General features: G+C 38.9%; 1 protein-coding gene across 8 annotated transcripts in view; it reads right to left on the bottom strand.

Annotated features, from left to right (window-relative positions):
* The window catches only part of ATAD2B (ATPase family AAA domain containing 2B), a 174,571-nt gene that overhangs the window by 78,530 nt on the left and 75,184 nt on the right, over positions 1-20,857 (bottom strand). For all 8 annotated transcript variants that reach the window (XM_050753564.1, XM_050753568.1, XM_050753572.1 and 5 more), the window contains 2 exons: positions 5,380-5,539; positions 308-398 (listed from right to left, as the gene is read on the bottom strand). In XM_050753564.1, the coding sequence (XP_050609521.1) occupies positions 308-398; positions 5,380-5,539 (251 nt within the window). The remainder of the gene's footprint in view (positions 1-307; positions 399-5,379; positions 5,540-20,857) is intronic.

Here is a 20,857-nt window from a genome sequence, read left to right as displayed (position 1 = left end):
ATTTCTAAGAGGGAATGATATTCAAAAGGAGACCCTGTATTAATATTATAGATACCCAGCACTCAGTGAAAGGCATGTTATTATTGAGCTTTGTTAACTAAACACCTAATGGCAGTTAAAATTCTTATTTACAAGTACTCAAACTTTTAAGTGAAACAGTTAAAATAACTCTAAAATATAAAGGCAGAGCCAATCTACCCCACAATCAAAAACATAACTATGCTTATTCATACTCCAAACATAAGGGGAAAGGGAGGTTGAGCAGAATAAACAATGACAATCAAATAATTCAAACAGTAACACTCACCAACACATTTTTCAGCCAGTTCACCTAAAAATGCATCTGACAATTTTGGATTCCAGTCCCTGGTATGGATCTGTAAGATGTGTTTTCTTGCCTAAGATGAAAAGCACAGATATATAAAATCTTGCCCAAGAAGAAAAGTACAGATAAAATATTATCAATCCTTCAAATACGTTAGGTGGAACAAATTTTGACTAACCATATCTCATTAAAACTTTTATTTTTAAAAAATTTAAACACCTTAGCATCTATCTACATCAACTCTGATTCCAACAATAAATCTGGGAGACATGTAGTAGAGATCTTTTCTGTGTTTCACAACCTAAGACATTTAATGTTGTGATAGGTGAAGAAAATTGACTGGCAGCATATAACAACTAAGTGACTCATGTGGGACTAGAATTCAAAATTATATTTCACTTTTCCACCATACCACTTTTACCATTTGAAAATATATGAACAAAAAACTTTCATGTTATAAAAGTTATAGTCATAATTTTAAACAAACTTTACATTTCATAGAATTTGTGGTATTATGATCAACAATGAGCAAAATAACAAGTAACTTAAACTTGAAAAAAGCTTTTAATTTGAAAAGTATTCAAGTTTAAGTAAATATCATGCATGCCAGTTGTGGTGGCTCACACCTGCAATCTTAGCACTTTGGGATGCTGAGGCGGGAGGATCGCTTGTGTCCAGGAGTTCAAGACTAGCCTGGACAACATAGTGACATCCTGTCTCTGCAAAAAAATTGTTTTTCAATTAATTGGGCATGGTGGTGCACGCCTGTGGTCCCAGGTACTCAGGAAGCTGAGGTGGGAAGAGTCCCTTGAGCCTGAGAGGTCGAGGCCTGCAGTGTGCTGTGATCACGCCACTGCACTCCAGCCTGGGTGGTAAGAGTGAGATCCTGTCTCAAAGGGAGAAAAGAATATATATATATATCATGCATATTATTACTTTGTCAGTTAGTTGATGCTTTGGCATTTAATACATGGTACTTCAATAAATTTCAATTAAATTCATTGAAAGATCAAAGTGTTATAAACAATTTTACACTGATTTCAACATTCTCTAGCTTAAATCTACAATCAAAATTTTAACGTCTTGCTTTCAAAACAAACAGAAATTCATTTTTCTAAAATAGTTTTTTTGTTTTTGAGACTGAGTCTCGCTCTGTCGCCCAGGCTGAAGTGCAGTGGCGTGATCTCACTCACTGCAACCTCAGCCTCCAAGGTTCAAGTGATTCTCGTGCCTCAGCCTCCTGAGCAGCTGGGATTACAGGCACTCGCCACCACACCTGGCTAATTTTTGTATGTTTAGTGAGACAGAGTTTCACCATATTGGCCAGGCTGGTTTTGAACTCCTGACCTCAAGTGATCCACCCGCCTCGGCCTCCCAAAGTGCTGGGATTACAGGTGTGAGCCACCGTGCCCAGCCTAAAATAGTTTTCTTAAAAAAACACTAACATATAAAAAATCTATAATCAGCTGATACTAACCACCACCAACAGTCAGATCAGAATTTTGTTTTCACATCTGCCTTCTTTGGAGAAAATTACAACACTTTTTAAAAACTGAATATGCTTGTTCCCTCAACACTGCTATCTAAGCTTCTTGAGATATGAAAAAGCAAATTATAACCAAGATGATAACATCTTACTGACTTGATGAGGAATTTGGGGACCAGCAACAAAACAGAACAACTACAAAGTCATCAAGATAAATCTTGCTCAAAAAGTTAACAAAATCTGGAATCAATCGCTACAGTTTCAATTCCAAGTTCTAAGTTAGGCATTCAGCTATGAAAGTTAAAGCAATGATATGACACTTATTTTCTTCCAACGTGAAGTATCTGTTTGAAGAGATACTAAAAAAAAAAAAAGTCCAAAAGAAATATCAACCTAACAGCATATATATTCTGTAAGATGACATTAAGAATCTATACAAACTTCATTAGCAGCACAGGTACTGTGCTGCTAAGGGTGATTACAAGACCCTTAAAATATTAAGAACATGTAAAAAAAAATTATGCTGGAAGATATCCCAAAAAGAGATCCATTCTTATCCTCTCATTTCCCTAAAAAGAGGTTTAAAGTAATGAAATTAATTATCAAAGGTTAGCAAGTTATTTTCAGGTCCCTAATAATGCTCTTTCCCTATATAATCCAATCAAAGTCACCTTCCTTTTGTCACACTAAAAACAAGACATGGAATGAAGAAAAAATTATTTAAATGTAGAAATCAAGAAATGTTCATTATGTATTTTACTCTATACGGCATACCAAATAGTAAGTCAAAGGGCTTCCTCTAATAGAAAGTAACTTCTATTAAACATCAAAGGCAAATTCAAGCCCCTCATTTTTCAGAATCTACAAGTACACATACAAATATATATTACTTATAACAATCATAAAAATGATGATAAAGGAAAATAAAAGAAATTAAAAAGCATTACTGCATATGGAAGGTGTGTACTATTTTATGCAAATAATTAACAAAATTATAAAAATTTGAAAACAAGATTTAGTTTTATTAATCTTTTACTTAATCAAATAGCAAGAGTCATGATATTCTACTGGCCAAACCACAGGACTGAGACACTGACCGGTATCACTTTAAATTAATGACCCAAATGGGTCCTTATTACTACTACCCTTAATACTTCCCTAGGTCATTCATTATGCCTTTCTCCTAGCAGACTATTTCACAGCACATCTTCGCATTCCACTGATGACCGTGCCTCCCAATTCACTGAGAAAATTGAAGCAATCAGAAAAAAACTTCCATAGATTCCCCACATCCTAATCACCAAAGATGTCCACCCATCAGCATGTGTGCCAACAATATTCTGTCTTCTCTCTATTGTCACAGATGAACTAGCCAGCTCCTATCTAAAGTCATTCATGCCACTTTTATGCTAAATCCTATCACTTTTTGCCTACTGACATCTCTCAATTTCACATAAAAATTTCCTTTTCTACTAGATTTCTTCCATCTTGAAAACAATGAAACACATTATCTTGCCCTGCTTCCTTCAATATCATATCACCTAAATTCTTTGCTTCCCTTTGCAGAAAAACTCTTTTTAAAACATATCTATATTCACTCCCTCCAATTCCTTCCCATTTTCTCTTGAACTAACACACTCCAATTAAGCTTTTGCACCCACTACTAACTGAAACTGTTCTCATCAGATTCACTGACGACCTACATAATGATAAATACAATGACCAATTTTCTGTCCTTAGCTGAATGGACTTGGCAACATGTGACATGGTTAATCACACCCTCCTCATTGATACATTTTCTTCACTTGGCTATCAGAACACCCCACTCTCTTAGTTTTCCTCTTATCTTACTGACTGCTCTGTAAGAGAGAAGACTTGGTAATCTCATCTAGTCTCAGGACCTTAAAAACTATTTAAGGGAAAAAGGTAAACAGCCAGCATAGGCCTTTCCACAGACCCAGGCCTGAGAATAACGACCTTATATTTCAGTCTCACAAAACTGTTTGCTCGAAATGTTAGAAAGAGAAAGTTAATGTGGAAAACTATGTTCAAGATCCATGCTGTGCAATATAGTAAGTCATGAGCCACACAATGCTATTTTATTTAAATTTTAAATTAACTAATACTAAACAAAATTTTAAATGCAGTTCTTTAGCCACACTAGCCACATTTTAAGTGTTCAATAGCTACATGTGGCTAGTGGCTACCACAATGCATACTGCCCAAAGAACAATGCCAAAATAGAACACTTCCATCATCACAGAAAATTATATTAGACAGTGCTGTTCTAAACTTTGTTTACTGTTAAACCCTTGATTTGCGTGAACTGAACCTGGACTGTGAGGGCTGTGATTGGCAATATAGACTCTGAAGCCTACTTAGCTAAGATAGTACAGAAGACAATTGGGAAATCAAGGAAATGGCTTTCCTGTGCTGTGTCTCAGAACTAAGCACATTTCCCCATGTACTGAAGAGTATAAAAGCTGTGCTTGGACTGTTGTTAGATGTCCCAAACAAAAAAGTTGATGCTTCCCCACAGTGAAGTAGACTGTACCTACTTCAGCCCTATCTGCTACAAATAAACACACCAATATGCACTCATACATTCCTGAAGGTTGCACTTGTGCAATGAAAATAATGCTGTATATGCTATGTTTCCTGTTCTGACAAAGCTAAATAAATCTGGTGCCAATTTAAAGCTTGTAAATTAGATTGTCAATCCAAATCTGAGTCAACTACTGGTGATTGTAGAGACTGATGTCAAACTGAGGAACGAACTGCTCTACACAGGGAAGCCATTGCCTTTGTTACTCTATGGTCTTCCATACAGTCCAAATCACTAAGACTTTCACATCTAGGTATATAAACCAGGCATTTCACATAGAGATCTAAGAATAAAGCTATACATATTCACATACAATATATCCTTTGCATGTATCTCTTCCTCTCAGATTTGAGTTTCTAATGAAAAGCCAGTCAGATTATACTAGTCAAACCAAGAATAACATTAAAAGTTTCAAGCTGAATTGCGGAAAAAAAAACGTCGTATATCATATTATATACTATTTACATAATCAATGATAAACATTGCCCTGTATTATTAATACATTCTTTTAAAAAAAACTTTATACCATAATGAGTAACGTTTGTTGTTTTTAATTAAATACAGCAATTTCTATGAAAATTTGGATACTGGGTCCTTATTCATAAACCCACTAATACTCTATAAAAACATTATTTTACGAGAATAAAGTTACATTGGCTAACTAGGGACACATAAACTGCCATACAGGACAACTACTACAACCTGGAGGACTAAAGCACAAGTAAGTATCTACAGTGACCTATCAAGAGCTTTCCTCTTACTATCTAAAAATCATAAACTTTCTTATAATTGTTAATAGAAAAAAACTGCTCCATAATTACATAGGTTTTTAAAGTATTAAGTAAGATATCCTATAAGCACAAAATCTGAACAATGAAAATTCATAAAATATCACCCTCAGAACATATGCCTTATAGTAGAATTACATATAAATATTAACATATTGAAAACAAAAACTCTTACCTTTTGATCAGGCAGGTTGAAGAGGAATTCTCTGTCAAAACGACCAGGTCTCCTGAGTGCAGGATCTATAGAGTCAAGTCTGTTTGTAGCACCAATAACAACAATTTCACCCCTATTATCTAATCCATCCATAAGAGCAAGGAGGGTTGATACTATAGAGCTGTAAAATAATTTTCAGGCAAAATTTTAAAAAAGAATTGTAAACACTGCTGCTTATGATAACTTTTATCAGTCTTTTTTTTTTTTTTTTTTTTTTTTTTTTGAAATGGAGTGTCACTCTGTTGCCCAGGCTGGAGTGCAGTGGTGCGATCTTGGCTTACTGCAACCTCTGCCTCCTGGGTTCAAGTGATTCTCCTGCCTCAGCCTCCCAAGTAGCTGGGACTACAGGCGCACTCTACCATGCCCAGCTGATTTTTGTATTTTTAGTAGAGATGGGGTTTCACCATATTGGTCAGGCTGGTCTCGAACTCCTGACCTCAGGCAATCCACCTGCCTCGGCCTCCCAAAGTGCTGGGATTACAGACATGAGCCACAGTGCCCGGCTTATCAGTCTTTAATGATAACAAAATAACTGCAGCATGATTATATTTTAATGCAGGATCAAGTTATTTACAAAAATTATTTTCAAAGGCATTCAGAAAATACAGTAGACACCTAAACCTTGGCAACCAAAAAAAAAAAAAAAAATGAACTTCATCAAAATTAAAAACTTTTCTGCTTCAAAGGATACTATTAAGAAAGTAAAAATATAACCTAAGAATATTTGTAAATCATACATTTGATAAAATATATAATAAACAATTACAACTGAACAACTAAACAATACAAAGACAAATAATAAAATTTTAAAGTAGGCAAAAGGGCCAGGCGCAGTGGTGCAATGCCTATAATCCCAGCACTTTGGGAGGCCAAGGTGGGCGGATTGCTTGAGCCCAGGAGTTTGAGATCAGCCTGGGAAACACAGCGAGACCCCATCTCTAAATAAGAAAAATATTTTTTAATAATTAGGCAAAAAATTTGTATAGACATTTCTCCAAAGACGATATACAAAACCACATCAATAGTCATTAAGCATAAGCAAATTAAACCAAATGAGATGCCACTTCAAAACCACCAGGATGACTATAATCAGACAGACAGATAATTAACAGCTTTTGATGAGGATGTAGAGAAGTTGGAACACTCATACACTGACTGATTGGTGGGAATGTAAAATGATGTTCCTCTTTGGAAAAAGAGTATTGCAGTTCCTCTGTTAAACATAAGAGTTATCAAATGATCCAGCAATGTCCACAAAAAAAACTTTTACACGAATGTTCACAACAACACTTTTCATAATAGCCAAAAAAGTGGAAGAAACCCAAATGCCCATCAACTGATAAATAAGTAGAATAAATGTGGTATATCCATACAATGGAATAGTATTCCTCAATAAAAATAAATGAAGTACGAACAGCTAAAACAACATGGATGAATCTTGAAATCACTTTGCTAAAGAAGCTAGACACAAAAGGCCACGTATTGTATGATTCCATGTATACAAGATATCCCAAACAGGCAAATCTATAAAAAACAAAGTATATTAGAAGTTGCCTAGAGCTTGGAAGGATGAGGGGAAGGTTGGGAGTGATGGCTAAAGGGTTTAAGGTTTCTGGGTGATGAAAACGTTCTAAAATTTATTGTAGTGATGGTTACACAACTTTGTAAATATACTGAAAGTCATTGAACTATGCAGTTTAAATGAGTGAACTAAGCTGGGCACGGTGGCTCACGCATATAATCCCAACACTTTGGGAGGCTGAGGCGGGTGGATTATCTGAAGTCAGGAATTCGAGACCAGCCTGGCCAACATGGTGAAACCCCATCTCTACTAAAAATACAAAAATTAGCTAGGCGCAGTGACAAGCACCTGTAATCCAGCTACTTGGGAGGCTGAGGCAGGAGAATCACTTGAACCCCGGAGACAGAGGTTGCAGCGAGCTGAGGTCGCACCATTGTACTCCAGACTGGGTGACAAGAGCGAAACTCCATCTCGGAAAAAAAAAAAAAAAAATGAGTGCACTGTACAGCTGTTATTATGGAGCCCTTGTGGGGGTCGCTTTTCTGGCTGGAAACCTGTGGCTGGTGGCACCTCTGCCTCAGTTTTGCTTAGACCTGCTGGGCTCATTCTGTCCACTCAACCTGACTGCGCTCGGCTCACACTACCAGCCTATATCCCATGCCTGCCAGGGGCAAGCCAGGCATGGGGCAGCAAGGGGTGTTTGAGTGAGCAAGTGTGAGGTCCAGCCACTGCGCACAGTCTGGCATGCCAGCTACTGCAGCAGGGCAGGCAGCTCCAGGTATTGGCACAGGTGCTGGCTCTCTGTGAGGCTGTGGCTGGACCAGGCACACTGCAAGCAGCTTCTATGGCTGCCACTGGGGAACGTGGCGGTTCCTGGAAGCTTGCAGACTCCAGGGACCACAGGGCCCCAAAGTCACAGCCCTGGCTCGGGGAGCTCCCAAGTCTCAGCTCCCTGAAGAGTTGCAGCTCTTCTCTCCTCTTCACCCACAAAATGGCGAGCAAGGGGCATGTTTCAGCCCTGTTTGTATTACAGCTTTTTCAGCCCTGTCATTTGACAGGTCCCAAGTTCTTGTCCTGCATCCAGGAAGAACAAGGTATGCAGACAAGTGGAGGGTGAGCAAGGCGAAAAGGAGCTTTATTGAGTGACAGAATAGTTCAGAAGAGATCCTGGAGTGGGCAGCTCCTCTCCACAGGCAGGTCGTCATGTTGAGTGTTCAGCTCTCAGCACAGAGGAGGTCCTGGAGTGGGTAGCTCCTCTCTGCGGTTGGTCATCCCGACATCTGCAGCTCTCAGCAGAGAGGTGGCCCTGGAGGGGGTAGCTCCTAACTGCAGTTGGTCTTCCTGATGTCCATTTAGCTCTAGCTGAGCCGGGGCTTTTCTGGGACTCAGAGGGAAAGAAGTGCACACCAACTGGTCCACGGGTGGCCATGGGCAGGCCCAGAAAAGGCATCACAACTTCCCACTCCAGTCTGTGGGACTGGCAGCCCAGCCCCCAACCTTCAGGCTCTCCCTAGCCTGAAGGTGGGTCTCACCAGGGACCCGCCCCCTTCTGCCCAGGAACCTTGTCTGCCTCCTGCTGCCATTCATGGTGTCCAAGCTGTTCGTGCCAAGGGGTGCCTGCAGGCCACTGCCAAGCTGCCCTCAGCCACCCCCTCAGTTTCCCTCCCATGCTCATCAGCACCCAAAGTCTGGAGGGGGCTGAGGCAGCAGGGGGTTGGCATGCAGCACTAACCCCAAGAGTGCACACAACCATCCAGACTGCAACAACGCCCAGGCTTGGCCCCAACCTTGCTCCAAGATCAGAGCAGGCGCCGGAGTGGGGAGAGGCCAGGCAGTGGAAGCAGACACTTCTGGGCCTGCGGGGACAAGGGAGGCCTTCCCAGACCCCCAGAGTGCAGGAATGCCAGGCTCCACAGTCATGACTTGGGCAGCTGTAGCTGCACCCAGAGGGCAGGACTCCTGCCTGCTCCCAGGCCCCTGCAAGAGCACAAGGAAGCCCAGGTCCACAGCCACAACTTGCAGCTGCACCCAGGGAGCTCCCATCCCACCAACTCAAAAGGGGTGGGATTCCCATTTGTCCCCAGCTTCCACCAGCTCTGTGGAATGTGCAGCCCCGGCTACACCTCCCCACTACAGCAGGTATGATGACAGTGGCCACTCCAGATGGGCTGCTGCTGCCATCACTGTGAACTGTATCTCAATAAACCTGTTTTTCTTAAAAGAAAAAAATACAATAATTTGTTTTTAATAGATAGCAATCTAGCGGGGGTTTAAATGTCTGGAAATGCATATGACATTTAGTTTCTTTTATATTAGATTTGCATTATCGTTATACTTTTGGACAAATTCTTTAGAATGGCTACCACTTTATGTTCAACTCAAAATTATTTTCTACGTATTTTAGAGTAGTTTTTGAAAAGTATGACTTAAACATTTCTGAATATAAGCGTTTCATGTCTAATTATAACAGAAACTGTAGTTCTAGTAACAATGTTCTTTCTAGTGTTTTCCAACTGCTCTCATTTCTATTCCTTTACTCTTATTGCTAACACCTGCCTGAAATAACTTCTCCAATATGTTCAACATGTTAAAGAAATCATTCTCCTTCCCAAACATACTGCTCTAGCTGTGTCTCCAAAATCTATAAGTGGAATCAAAACGCTAGATATCCAGTGTATGTTTGAAGGAAGGATGTGTGATTCTTCTTTTCAAATTGAATAACTGAAAATTAGTGACCTAGGTTTCCCATTCAAGATATAAAGGGGGTGAGGAGTATAAGTAGCCTCAAATATAAATTCATATTTAACCTCCAATTTTTCCTTAGTAGCTTCCAATTACAGACTGGCATTTCAAGTGTTTGTTGGAATTTACCTGCATTTTTAAGTGTCTTGAAACTGAAAAGTCATCAGATGATAGTCTCAGGCATGGCCAGAAACAGAATTACAATCTAACTTAAATTATACCAAAAGTTGTCTTTAAAAGAAAAAAAAAAAAACTGAATGGCCAACCCTTGGATCAAAATCCTTTAGCAACTCCTATGATGTAGGGAAATTAAAAGTCCAAACTATTTGACACGATATTCAAGGCCTACTTGCTTGTCCCAAATTCTCTTTCCTACATTATCTTCTAAAAGTGTTGTTTCACCTTTCAAATATAGATCTAAAATCCAATGAAATTAATTGTACTGTATGGTGTGTAGAGGAATCCAGGTTTTTTTCCCACCAAAAAGATATCCAATTTTCCCAGCATTATTTATAGAAAAGGTCATCTTTTCCTAACAGCATCTGCACTGCCTCTTTTACCATAAATTAGGCATCCATATGTGTGTGCATTTATTTATGGCTCTGGGCTCCGTTCCATTCATCTATTTGTCTAGTCTTCTGCCAATATCAAATTTTCTTAACCCTAAGAGGCCTTAATGACTAGTAGAGCAAGTGTTCCCACCTTATAGAAGAAAAGGTAATTGGAAAATATTTCTTTCCATTTATTTAATCTTTAATGTTTGCCAATCAAGTTTTAATATTTTCTGCATACACGTAACATGAGACTTCTTAGACTTACTCATAGAAACTTTTTGCTAATGAGATTGCAAATAGTAACTTTTCATTTTTACACAATTACTAGCAACAAAAATACAAAATTTGTTTATATTGATTGGTCTAAACTTCCTAACATCTATCTACAGATTGCTTTGCAATTCCTACATACATAATTGCATCATCTACAAATGATAAGAGTATTGTTTTTCCCTCTTCAATACGCATACCTCGTATAGCTTTGTCTGCAACAACGCCCAGGCTTGGCCCCAACCTTGCTCCAAGATCAGAGCAGGTGCCGGAGTGGGGAGAGGCCAGGCAGTGAAGCAGACACTTCTGGGCCTGGAGGGAAAAGGGAGGCCTTCCCAGACCCCCAGAGTGCAGGAATGCCAGGCTCCACAGTCATGACTTGGGCAGCTGTACTGCACCCAGAGGGCAGGACTCCTGCCTGCTCCCAGGCCCCTGCAAGAGCACAGGGAGGCCCAGGTCCACAGCCACAACTTGGGCGATCTATAGAACAGTATAGATATATACTGTGATCTATAGAATGTATTGGTCAGAAGTGTTCATAGCAAAACAAACACACTTGTCATATTCCCCATGTTATAAGAAAAGGTTTCATGTTTGAACATTAAGTCTGTTTGTTGTAAGTTTTTCTGTAGCTACCTTTAAGGAAACACTTTATATTCCTTGTTCTCTAAGATGAAGAGTTTATTATGACTAAGTATTGAATTGTATCAAACATTTCTTCCACATCTATTGAGGTGATCCTCTTGATTTTTCTATAATATGAAAATGTGATAAATTAACATTAACTGACTTCTCTCATATTAAATAAACCTTGTATATTTGAAATAAAATCAATTTAATCATAATATATTATCCTTTTTATATCTTCCTGATGTAAAGCTCTACCAATCTGTTTAGGATTTTTATATACATGTTCACAAGTGAGACTGGGTTCCAATGAATTTTCTCATACCAAGTTTTATGAAGGTATAATTGACATACAAAACCCCGCACATATTTAAAGTATACATTTTGTTAAGTGTTGAAGTATGTATACCCTGTGGAACCATCACCACAACTAAAATAAGTTAACATATCCATTATGTTCTTCCTCATACTCCTTAGTTCTCCATCCATACTGACCCTCCTTGTCCTCTTTTACCCAACCCCTGGGGAACCATTCATCTGTATTCTGTCACTACAGATTACTTTGCATTACTTAAAATTTTATATACATGGGATCATACAGTAAGTACTCTTTTTATTCCTGGATTCTTACATTCGGCATATTCTGAGATTCATCTATGTTACTGGTATGATAATAGTTTATTCTTTTTAATTGCTAAGTAATATTCCATTATGTGGATATACCACAATTTATTTATCCATTCATATGTTGATGGCCACCTGGATTGTTTTCAGTTCTGGGATATTACCAAAAACCTGCTATAAACATTGACATACAAGTCACAGAGATTTTCCCCTATGTTTTTTCTAAAAGATCTCCTTTCACCTCTTAAGCTTAGGCCTTTATGCTCTTAATCTTTGATGTCTTAAAAAACCAAAACATTACATTTTGCATTCCTAATATTGCTTATCTGTCTTCTTTTTATCATGACCAAGCATGCCAGAGGTTTGTCAGTTTTTTCAAAGAACCAACTTTATTAGTTTTTTTCAAAGAACCAACTTTTGGCCTCCTTGATTTCTACTATATCTTTGTTTTCAGTTCATATTGTTGGGTATGATTTTTGTCTTTACAACACAGGTCATTTAGACTTTGGAGCTATAGTTCTTAATTATGAACATAAAATTATCTGTTTTTTTGTTATTTTTCTGTTTTGCATATTACCAAACTTTAGAAAATTAGTTAAAATGTGCTTTAAGGCACAATATAGGATCAGTTTTCATAAACCTGGTATATGTTTGAAAAGAGTGTCCATTCTATATGTCTTAGATAAGAATGTCCATTAGATCAGATTCCTGAAATGTGGTGGTTCAAATTAATCTATAGAGCATTAAATCATTTTTTTGCTCAGCCTGATCTATCAATTACTGACAGATGCACAGGATCTCTCCCACAATGATTATCAATTTGACTCTTCTACCTCGTAGTTCTGTCAATTTTTGTTTTACATAGTTTGAACTATAGTTATTAGGGAATTACAGATTTTAAATTGTTACTTTTAAGACAGGGTCTCACTCTGTCATCCAGGATGGAGTGCAGTGGCACGATCATGGTTCACTGCAGCTTCGACCACCCAGGCTCAAGCAATCCTCCTACTCAGCCTCCTGAGTAGCTAGGACTACAGGCATGCACTACCAAGTATGGCTATTTTTTTTTCTTTTTGTATATATGGGTTCTCATTATGTTGCCCAGGCTGGTCTTGAACTCCTGGGCTCAAATGATCCTCCTACCCTTAGCCTCCCAGAGTGCTGGGATTATAGGCATGAGCCACCATGCCTGGCCTAATTGTTATATCTTCTAGTAAACTGAAACTTTTATCATTATAAGATTTCCTTTTTATATGCACAGTAATGCTTTCTGATTTATGGTCTATTTTGTCTAAAATTAATGTAGCAACACCAACTGTTAGTATTTATGTGATATAATTTTATACTATTTAATGGATTTAACTATTGTGGACATTTCATATAAACAGAATCATACAATGTGTGGCCTTTTGTGTCTGGCTTATTCCACATAGTATAACATCTTCAAGATTCATCCATGGTGTGGCATGTGCCAGAATTTTTCTTTTCTTTTCTTTGTGGAGGGATGGGGTCTCACTCTGTTGCCCAGGCTGGAGTACGGTAGTATCATCACAACACACTACTGCCTTGACCTTCTAGGCTCAAGCAATCCTCCCATCTCAGCCTCCCAAGTAGATGGGACCAGAGATAAAGGTCACAACACCCAGCTAATTTTTTTTAGTATTTGTAGAGACACTACCTCGTTATGCTGCCCAGGCTGATCTCAAACTTCTAGGCTCAAGCAATTCTCCCACCTTGGCTTCCCAAACTGCTGGAATTACAAGTGTGAGCCACCACACCCATCCAGAAGTGCATTCCTTTTTAAGGCTGAATAATATTTCATTGTATGGATATACCACATTTCATTTACCTATTCATTGGTTGATGGACATTTGGGTTATTTCTACTTTTTGGCTAGTGTGAGTAATGCTGCTATGAATATTTGTTTTTGTGCTATTTCTTTCCACTATTTTACTTCGAACCTTTTTGTATCCTCACATGTAGATGTCTTGATTATAAACAAAACATCATTATTATTTTGTTTTTTTGCCAATCTGACAATCTTTGTCTTTTAACAAGAACATTTACTCCCCTTATATTTCAGGTCATTATTGATATATTTGGGTTTAAATCTATAATCATATTTTGTGCTATTTTCCCCATTGGTTATATAATTTCCCTCACTTCTCTTCTTGATTGCTTTTGGATTGACTTTTAAAAATTATTCTATTTTCCCCCACTAACCGTTTTGGAATTACACATTATGTTTCTATTTTACCAATGATTACTCTAGAAATTCAAACCTGCATACTGGATACCCAAGAGTTCTACTTGCAGGTTATAATAAAGACCCAATCAGAGCATCCCTCAGAAAACAACTACAAAGCCTATGTATTATAATACAGGAACATACACCTGACGTTTCTGGTGAGTAAAGAGACAGATGGGTTCTGGTGGGAGTTCATGGTCACTCAGAGAATGGAAACATGGTGGGAGTTCTTAGTCACTTGGAGAAGAAAAAGTACGTTCCCTTCTCTCTAGCTTTTAGTCTGGGGACTAACTGCAGTGAGGGGGAGAGAGAATATGCAGTAGAGGTTCAGGGGGGTGCCTTATTAACTTTTCAGCATGAGAGTCTAGAAAAGAGAAGGTAGGAAGTTATTAATATTAAAGAATAAGGGTGATCACACAAGGGCAAGAGCTAGTAAGGACACTCCAAACTCAGTTTTCCCAGATTTCTAGCTGGTCCTGAACAACAAAGCAGGGAGCAGACTCAAAGATCTAGCTAAAGACAAAAGGTCTCAAAGGAGATCAAAGCTCCCAGTCAAGAAACTGAATGCATTCCAAGCCTAACTCAGAAAATTGTCTCCTAAGAAAATGTGGCTCATAAAATAAAAATAACAGAATCCAGAGTCTCCAAAAACTAACAATAACAATATCCAGGACACAATCCAAAACTGCCCAACAAATTAAGAATCAATAAAAGAACACGTTCTCAGGAGAAAAGAAAACCAAGTGGGTCTAACAGTGAGATAAACCAGATGTTGAAGCTAACACAAGATAATTTTAAAGCAACTACTGTAACTAAGCTCAATGAAATAAAATAAAACATGCTTAAATGCATGAAAATCACATTGGAAAAACAGAAACAATGAAAAACAAATGTAAGTCCTAGACCTGAAAAATACAATTTCCGAAATAAAAAAAATGTGTTGGATGAACATCACAAAATGGACATGACAAAGCAAAAATAAGTGAAGATTGACTAAAGACAGACAAATAAAAATTATCCAAGGTGAAAACAGAAAAGACTGAAAAATGACAAATTTGTAGATACAAAATGACAAGCACCATCAGAAAGAAAGCCACACAGAGGCATGTCATGGCTAAACTGTTGAAAGTAAAAGATATAGAGCAAGATATTGAAAGCAGCAAGAAAAAACCCAAGTATTACAAAATGTGGAAACAACAATCTAATTAATGGCTCTCCAATTATACGCTATGATGCAGGCAGATGGAATCCTGGCAGAGGCCAGCTAACTCACTAAGTGCAAGAGTTGGAGTTGAGATTCCAGGGAGAACAAGATGACTAGAGTCTACAGAAAGAGTACCACAGAGGAGACTGCTCCACAGAAAGAAAACTCAGGAAATGTGCAGAAAACTCCTCAGCTCTTCAATCAAATATAAATCAGTATATACATGTGATGAAACTACCCAAGGCTTGGGGGAAAAAAAACACTCAGAAGAACTAAAAGTAAGAGTACTCTACACTCACAGAGAACCAGGAATAGTGCCAGTTCCCACCCACCGAACTGGTAAACCTCATGACTCACAGGTCATTGCCCGTGAATACACAAAAGGATACTGCATCAGTAGCAGGGAACAATTAGTCCTACACTGAGGGCTACTCAAGATCCATATCACAAATCTTGTTTTTGTTTTTGTTTTTTTGAGATAGAGTCTCACTCTGTCAACCAGGCTGGAGTGCAGTGGTGCCATCTCAGCTCACCGCAACCTCCACTTCCTGGGTTCAAGTGATTTTCCTGCTTCAGCCTACCAAGTAGCGGGGATTACAGGCACCCGCTACCATGCCCGGCTAATTTTTTGTACTTTTAGTAGAGACAGCGTTTCACCATGTTGGCCAGGCTGGTCTCAAACTCCTGACCTCAGGTGATACAATCGCCTCGGCCTTCCAAAGTGCTGGGATTACTGGTGTGAGCCACTGCGCCCAGCCGACAAATCTTAAAAGCAAGACTCCAAAGAATCAAACTGTTTTCAAGTAGATTAACTGTGTCTCAAAAGGAAAAAAACAAAACAAAACACAACAAAACCACTTCAAGAATATCTACTTACAGAAACATAGCTAGCACTCAACAAGGTAAAATTTATATCTGGCATCCAATAAAAATTGCAAAGCATGCAATGAAACAGGAAAACACAATCCATGAGAAAAATCAATAAAATAAAACTAACCCAGAACTACAATATTAGAATTGGCAGACAAAGACATTAAAGTAGGCATTATAACTATATTCCAGATATTGAAAAGTTCTATATATATAGATGAAAACAGAAACATGAGGCAAAAACATAATGAATGGGATTAATAGCAGATTAGACATTTCAAAAGAAAAGATTAGTGAACTAAAAGTCACAGCAACAGAAACCAACCAAAATGAAACACAGAAAAGATAATTTAAAGCAAAATTAACAAAGTTTCAGCAAACTATGGGACAACATCAAGAAACTTAACATATGTGTAGTTAGAGGCCCAAAAGGAAAGAGGAGACAGGAGGTGGGGAGGACAGAAAAAATAATGAAGAAATAGCGGCCAAAAACTTCACAAGTTTGATGAAAAACACACCCAAGAAGTTCAATCCAAGAATGGGAAAAAGGGAGAAAACTCCACCAACATATATCATTAAATTGCACAAAACCAGTGAAGAAGGAAAAAAAAAATTAAATGTAACCAGAAAAAAGATACATACAAAGAAACACAAATAGAAATAAAAGCAGAATTCATTACCGAAGCAACACAAATGAAAAGAAGGAAGATCATCTTCAAAGTATGGAAAGAAAAAGAAAAAAGTGTCAACTTCAAATTCTATACCCAGAGAAAATACTCTTCAAAAACAAAGCCTAAGTTCTCAAAAAGTCAAACATAAAACTACCATACTGCCTAGCAGTTTCACTCCTTATCTCCACCCAAGAGCGATAAAAAATATATGTACTACACAAACACTTCCACTGAACATTCACAGTAATATTCATAATAGCCCAAACTGGAAACAACCTAAATGTCCATCCAGTGTGTTGTATAGTCATACAATAAGAATATTGTTCATCAATAAAAAAAGAACAAGGCCGGGCGCGGTGGCTCACGCCTGTAATCCCAGCACTTTGGGAGGCCGAGGCGGGCAGATCGTGAGGTCAGGAGATTGAGACCATCCTGGCTAACACGGTGAAACCCTGTCTCTACTAAAAATACAAAAAATTAGCCGGGCCTAGTGGCAGGTGCCTGTAGTCCCCGCTACTCGGGAGACTGAGGCAGGAGAATGGCGTGAACCCGGGAGGCGGAGCTTGCAGTGAGCCGAGATCACGCCACTACACTCCAGCCTGGGCAACACAGTGAGACTCCATCTCAAAAAGAAAAAAAAAAAGGAAAGAAAGAACAAAATACTGACCCATACTATATCATGGATGTTCCTCAAAACCATTATACTTAGCAAAAAAAGCCAGACACAAGAAACCATAGTATATGATTTTAATAACACAAAATGTCTAGAAAAGGCCAATCTATACAGAGATTAGATTAGTGGCTGGCTGTGGGCAGGAAAAGGAATTTACTGTAAACGGGCATGCTGGATTTTTTTTTTTTTTTCTGAGACAGGATCTCACTCTCTCACCCAGGCTAGAGTGCAGCGGTACAATCAAAGCACACTGCAGCCTTGACCTCCCGGGCTCAAGCAATCCTCCCATCTCAGCCTCCCCAGTAGTTGAGACCACAGGCGTGCACCACCACACCCAGCTAATTTTTGTAGTTTTTGTAGAGACCAGATTTCACAGTGTTGGCCAGGCTGGTCTCAAATTCCTGGGCTCAAGCGATCTGCCTGCCTCAGCCTCTCAAAGTGCTGGAATTACAAGCATGAGTCACCACACCCAAACTCATGCTGGATCTTATTAGGGGTAGAAAGATGTTCTAAAATTGATTTATATCAATAGTATTACCACTTCGTTGAGGTACTCTAAAAATTACTATAACTATACACTTGAAATGAGTAAATTTTATAACATAAATATACCTCAATAAAGCTGTTTTGGCCAGACGCAGGGGGTTATGCGGGCAGATCACTTAAGCCCAGGAGTTTGAGACTAGCCTGGGCAACCTGGTGAAACCTTATCACTACTAAAAATTCAAAAAGTGGCCGGGCACAGTGGTTCACGCCTGTAATCCCAGAACTTTGGGAGGCTGAGGCAGGTGGATCACAAGGTCAGGAGTTCGAGACTAGCCTGACCAATATGATGAAACCCTGTCTCTACTAAAAAATAAAAAAATTAGCCAGGCGTAGTGGTGCATGCCTGTAGTCCCAGCTACTTGGGAGGCTGAGGCAGGAGAATCACTTGAACCTGGGAGGCGGAGGTTGCCATGAGCAGAGATTGTGCCACTGCACTCCAGCCTGGGCAACAGAGCAAGACTCCATTTCCAAAAAAAAAAAGTTAGGTGGGTACAGTGGCACACATACCTGTGGCCCCAGCTATTTGGGAGGCTAAGGTGGGGGGATCAGTCGAGGCTACAGTGAGCCATGATTATGCCACTGCACTACAGCCTTGGTGAAGGGAATGAGATCCTGTCTCAAAAACAAAACTGTTTTTTCGTTTTTTTGTTTTTTGTTTTTTAATGTGTTTTCGGCCAGATGCGGTGGTTCACACCTGTAACCCCAGCACTTTGGGAGGCCGAGGCGGGTGGATCACGAGGTCAGGAGTTCGAGACCAACCTGGCCAATATGGTGAAACTGCATCTCTACTTAAAAAAATGCAAAAATTAGCCAGGTGTGGTGGCACGCACCTGTAGTACCAGCTACTCAGGAGGCTGAGGCAGGAGAATTGCTTGAAACCGGGAGGCACAGGTTGCAGTGAGCCGAGATCGCACTACTGCACTCTGACCTGGGCAACACAGTGAGACTTCATCCCAAAAAAAAAAGTGTTTTCAGATATGGAAAAGCCAAAAGAACTTGTCACTTGCAGGCCCACACTGTAAGAAACATATGCATAAAGAAACTGATACCAAATGGAAATATGAACATCTACAAAAGAATACAGAGCACCAGAAATGGTAAGTATAATAAATATTTAAGACATTTTCATTTACCTTTCTTCAAAAGTTTTTTTTTTTTTTTTTTTTGAGACGGAGTCTCGTTCATCACCCAGGCTGGAGTGCAGTGGCGCGAACCCAGCTCACTGCAAGCTCCACTTCCCAGGTTCACGCCATTCTCCTGCCTCAGACTTCTAAGTAGCTGGGACTACAAGCGTCCGCCACCACGCCCGGCTAAGTTTTTGTATTTTTTTTTTTAGTAGAGACGGGGTTTCACCATGTTAGCCAGGATGGTCTCGATCTCCTGACCTCATGATCCGCCCGCCTCAGCCTCCCAAAGTGCTGGGATTACAAGTGTGAGCCACCGCACCCGGCCTACATTTCTTCAAAAGGTTTTAAAGTTTTAAAAATAAAATGTATGAGGCCGGGCACAATGGCTCACGCCTGTAATCCCAGTACTTTGGTAGGCCAAGGCAGGCAGATCACTTGAGCTCAGGAGCTCAAGACCCTGTCACTACTAAAAATACAAAAATTAGCCGGGCATGGCGGCGTACACCTGTAATTCCAGCTACACAGGAGGCTCAGGCAGGAGAATCGCTTAAACCCAGGAGGTGGAGATGGCAGTGAGCCGAGACTGCGCCAATGCACTCCAGCCTGGGTGCCACAGCAAGACTCTGTCTCAAAAAATAAAAATGTATGACAATAGCACAAACCTCAGGAGAAGAAAAATGCAAGTATACTATTTCAAGGTTCCCATATTGTATATGAAATGGTCTATCATCAATTAAAGGTAGATGGTTACCAGTTAAAGACATATACCATAAACTCTAAAGTTACTACGAAAATAATAAACAGTAATGGCTAATAAGCCAGCAATGGAAACAAACTGGAATCATAAAAAATACTCAACTAATCCAAAGGTGGAACAATAGGAAAAGGGAAACAAGAATCAGATAGCCTAATAGAAAATCATCTAGATGATAAATTTAAACCTAACCATATCAACGATCACAATAAATGTGTAAGTGTCCATTTTGAAGGAAACGGTATTTTCATTGTGTTGATTGTAGTTATGGCTTCACAAGTACATATGTATGTTAAAGTCTTCCAAGTTTTACTCTTTATCAATGTCAGTATTGTGTACATATGTATCATATATATTTCATGTCAATTATACCTCAATAAAGCTCTTTTTAAAAATCAATAGCAAAATTGAGACCCTAAAAAAAAACTTTCAAAGTTTCAAAGTGTTTTTTAAAAAGGCAAAAAAGAAACAGAAAAAGAGCAGACACAAATAGAAAATGCAAATGCAATGATCCCCAATTCAAATATATTAATAATTACATTAAACACTGACTAAACAAATTAAAATTAAGAGACAGTGCAATTAAGAAAATAAGACCCAACTTTATACAGTCTATGAACAAGACAGGTTGAAAGCAAGTTAATGGCAAAAAATATACCACACAAACAGCATGAAGTCTAGAATAGGTGAATTATTATCTGATAAAAATAGATTTCAAAATTAAGTGCATTATGAGATAAACATGGACATTTCATAATACAGGAAAGCAACATCAACATAAAGACGCAATAAATGTGTATGAAACTAATATAGAATTTCAAAATATATGAGACAAAAACTGGCAGAATTAAAGGGACAAAGAAACAATTCATCATAGCTGGACATTTTAACATACTTGTCTCTGCAATCAATAGAATTAGACCAAAACATCTGTAAGAACACAGAAGAGGCCAGGTGCAGTGGCTCAGGCCTGTAATCCCAGCACTTTGGGAGGTCGAGTCAGGCAG

The sequence above is a fragment of the Macaca thibetana genome, chromosome 13 (assembly GCF_024542745.1).
Source record: "Macaca thibetana thibetana isolate TM-01 chromosome 13, ASM2454274v1, whole genome shotgun sequence".
NCBI lineage: Eukaryota > Metazoa > Chordata > Mammalia > Primates > Cercopithecidae > Macaca > Macaca thibetana.
This window is presented reverse-complemented; position numbering and strand designations above follow the sequence as displayed.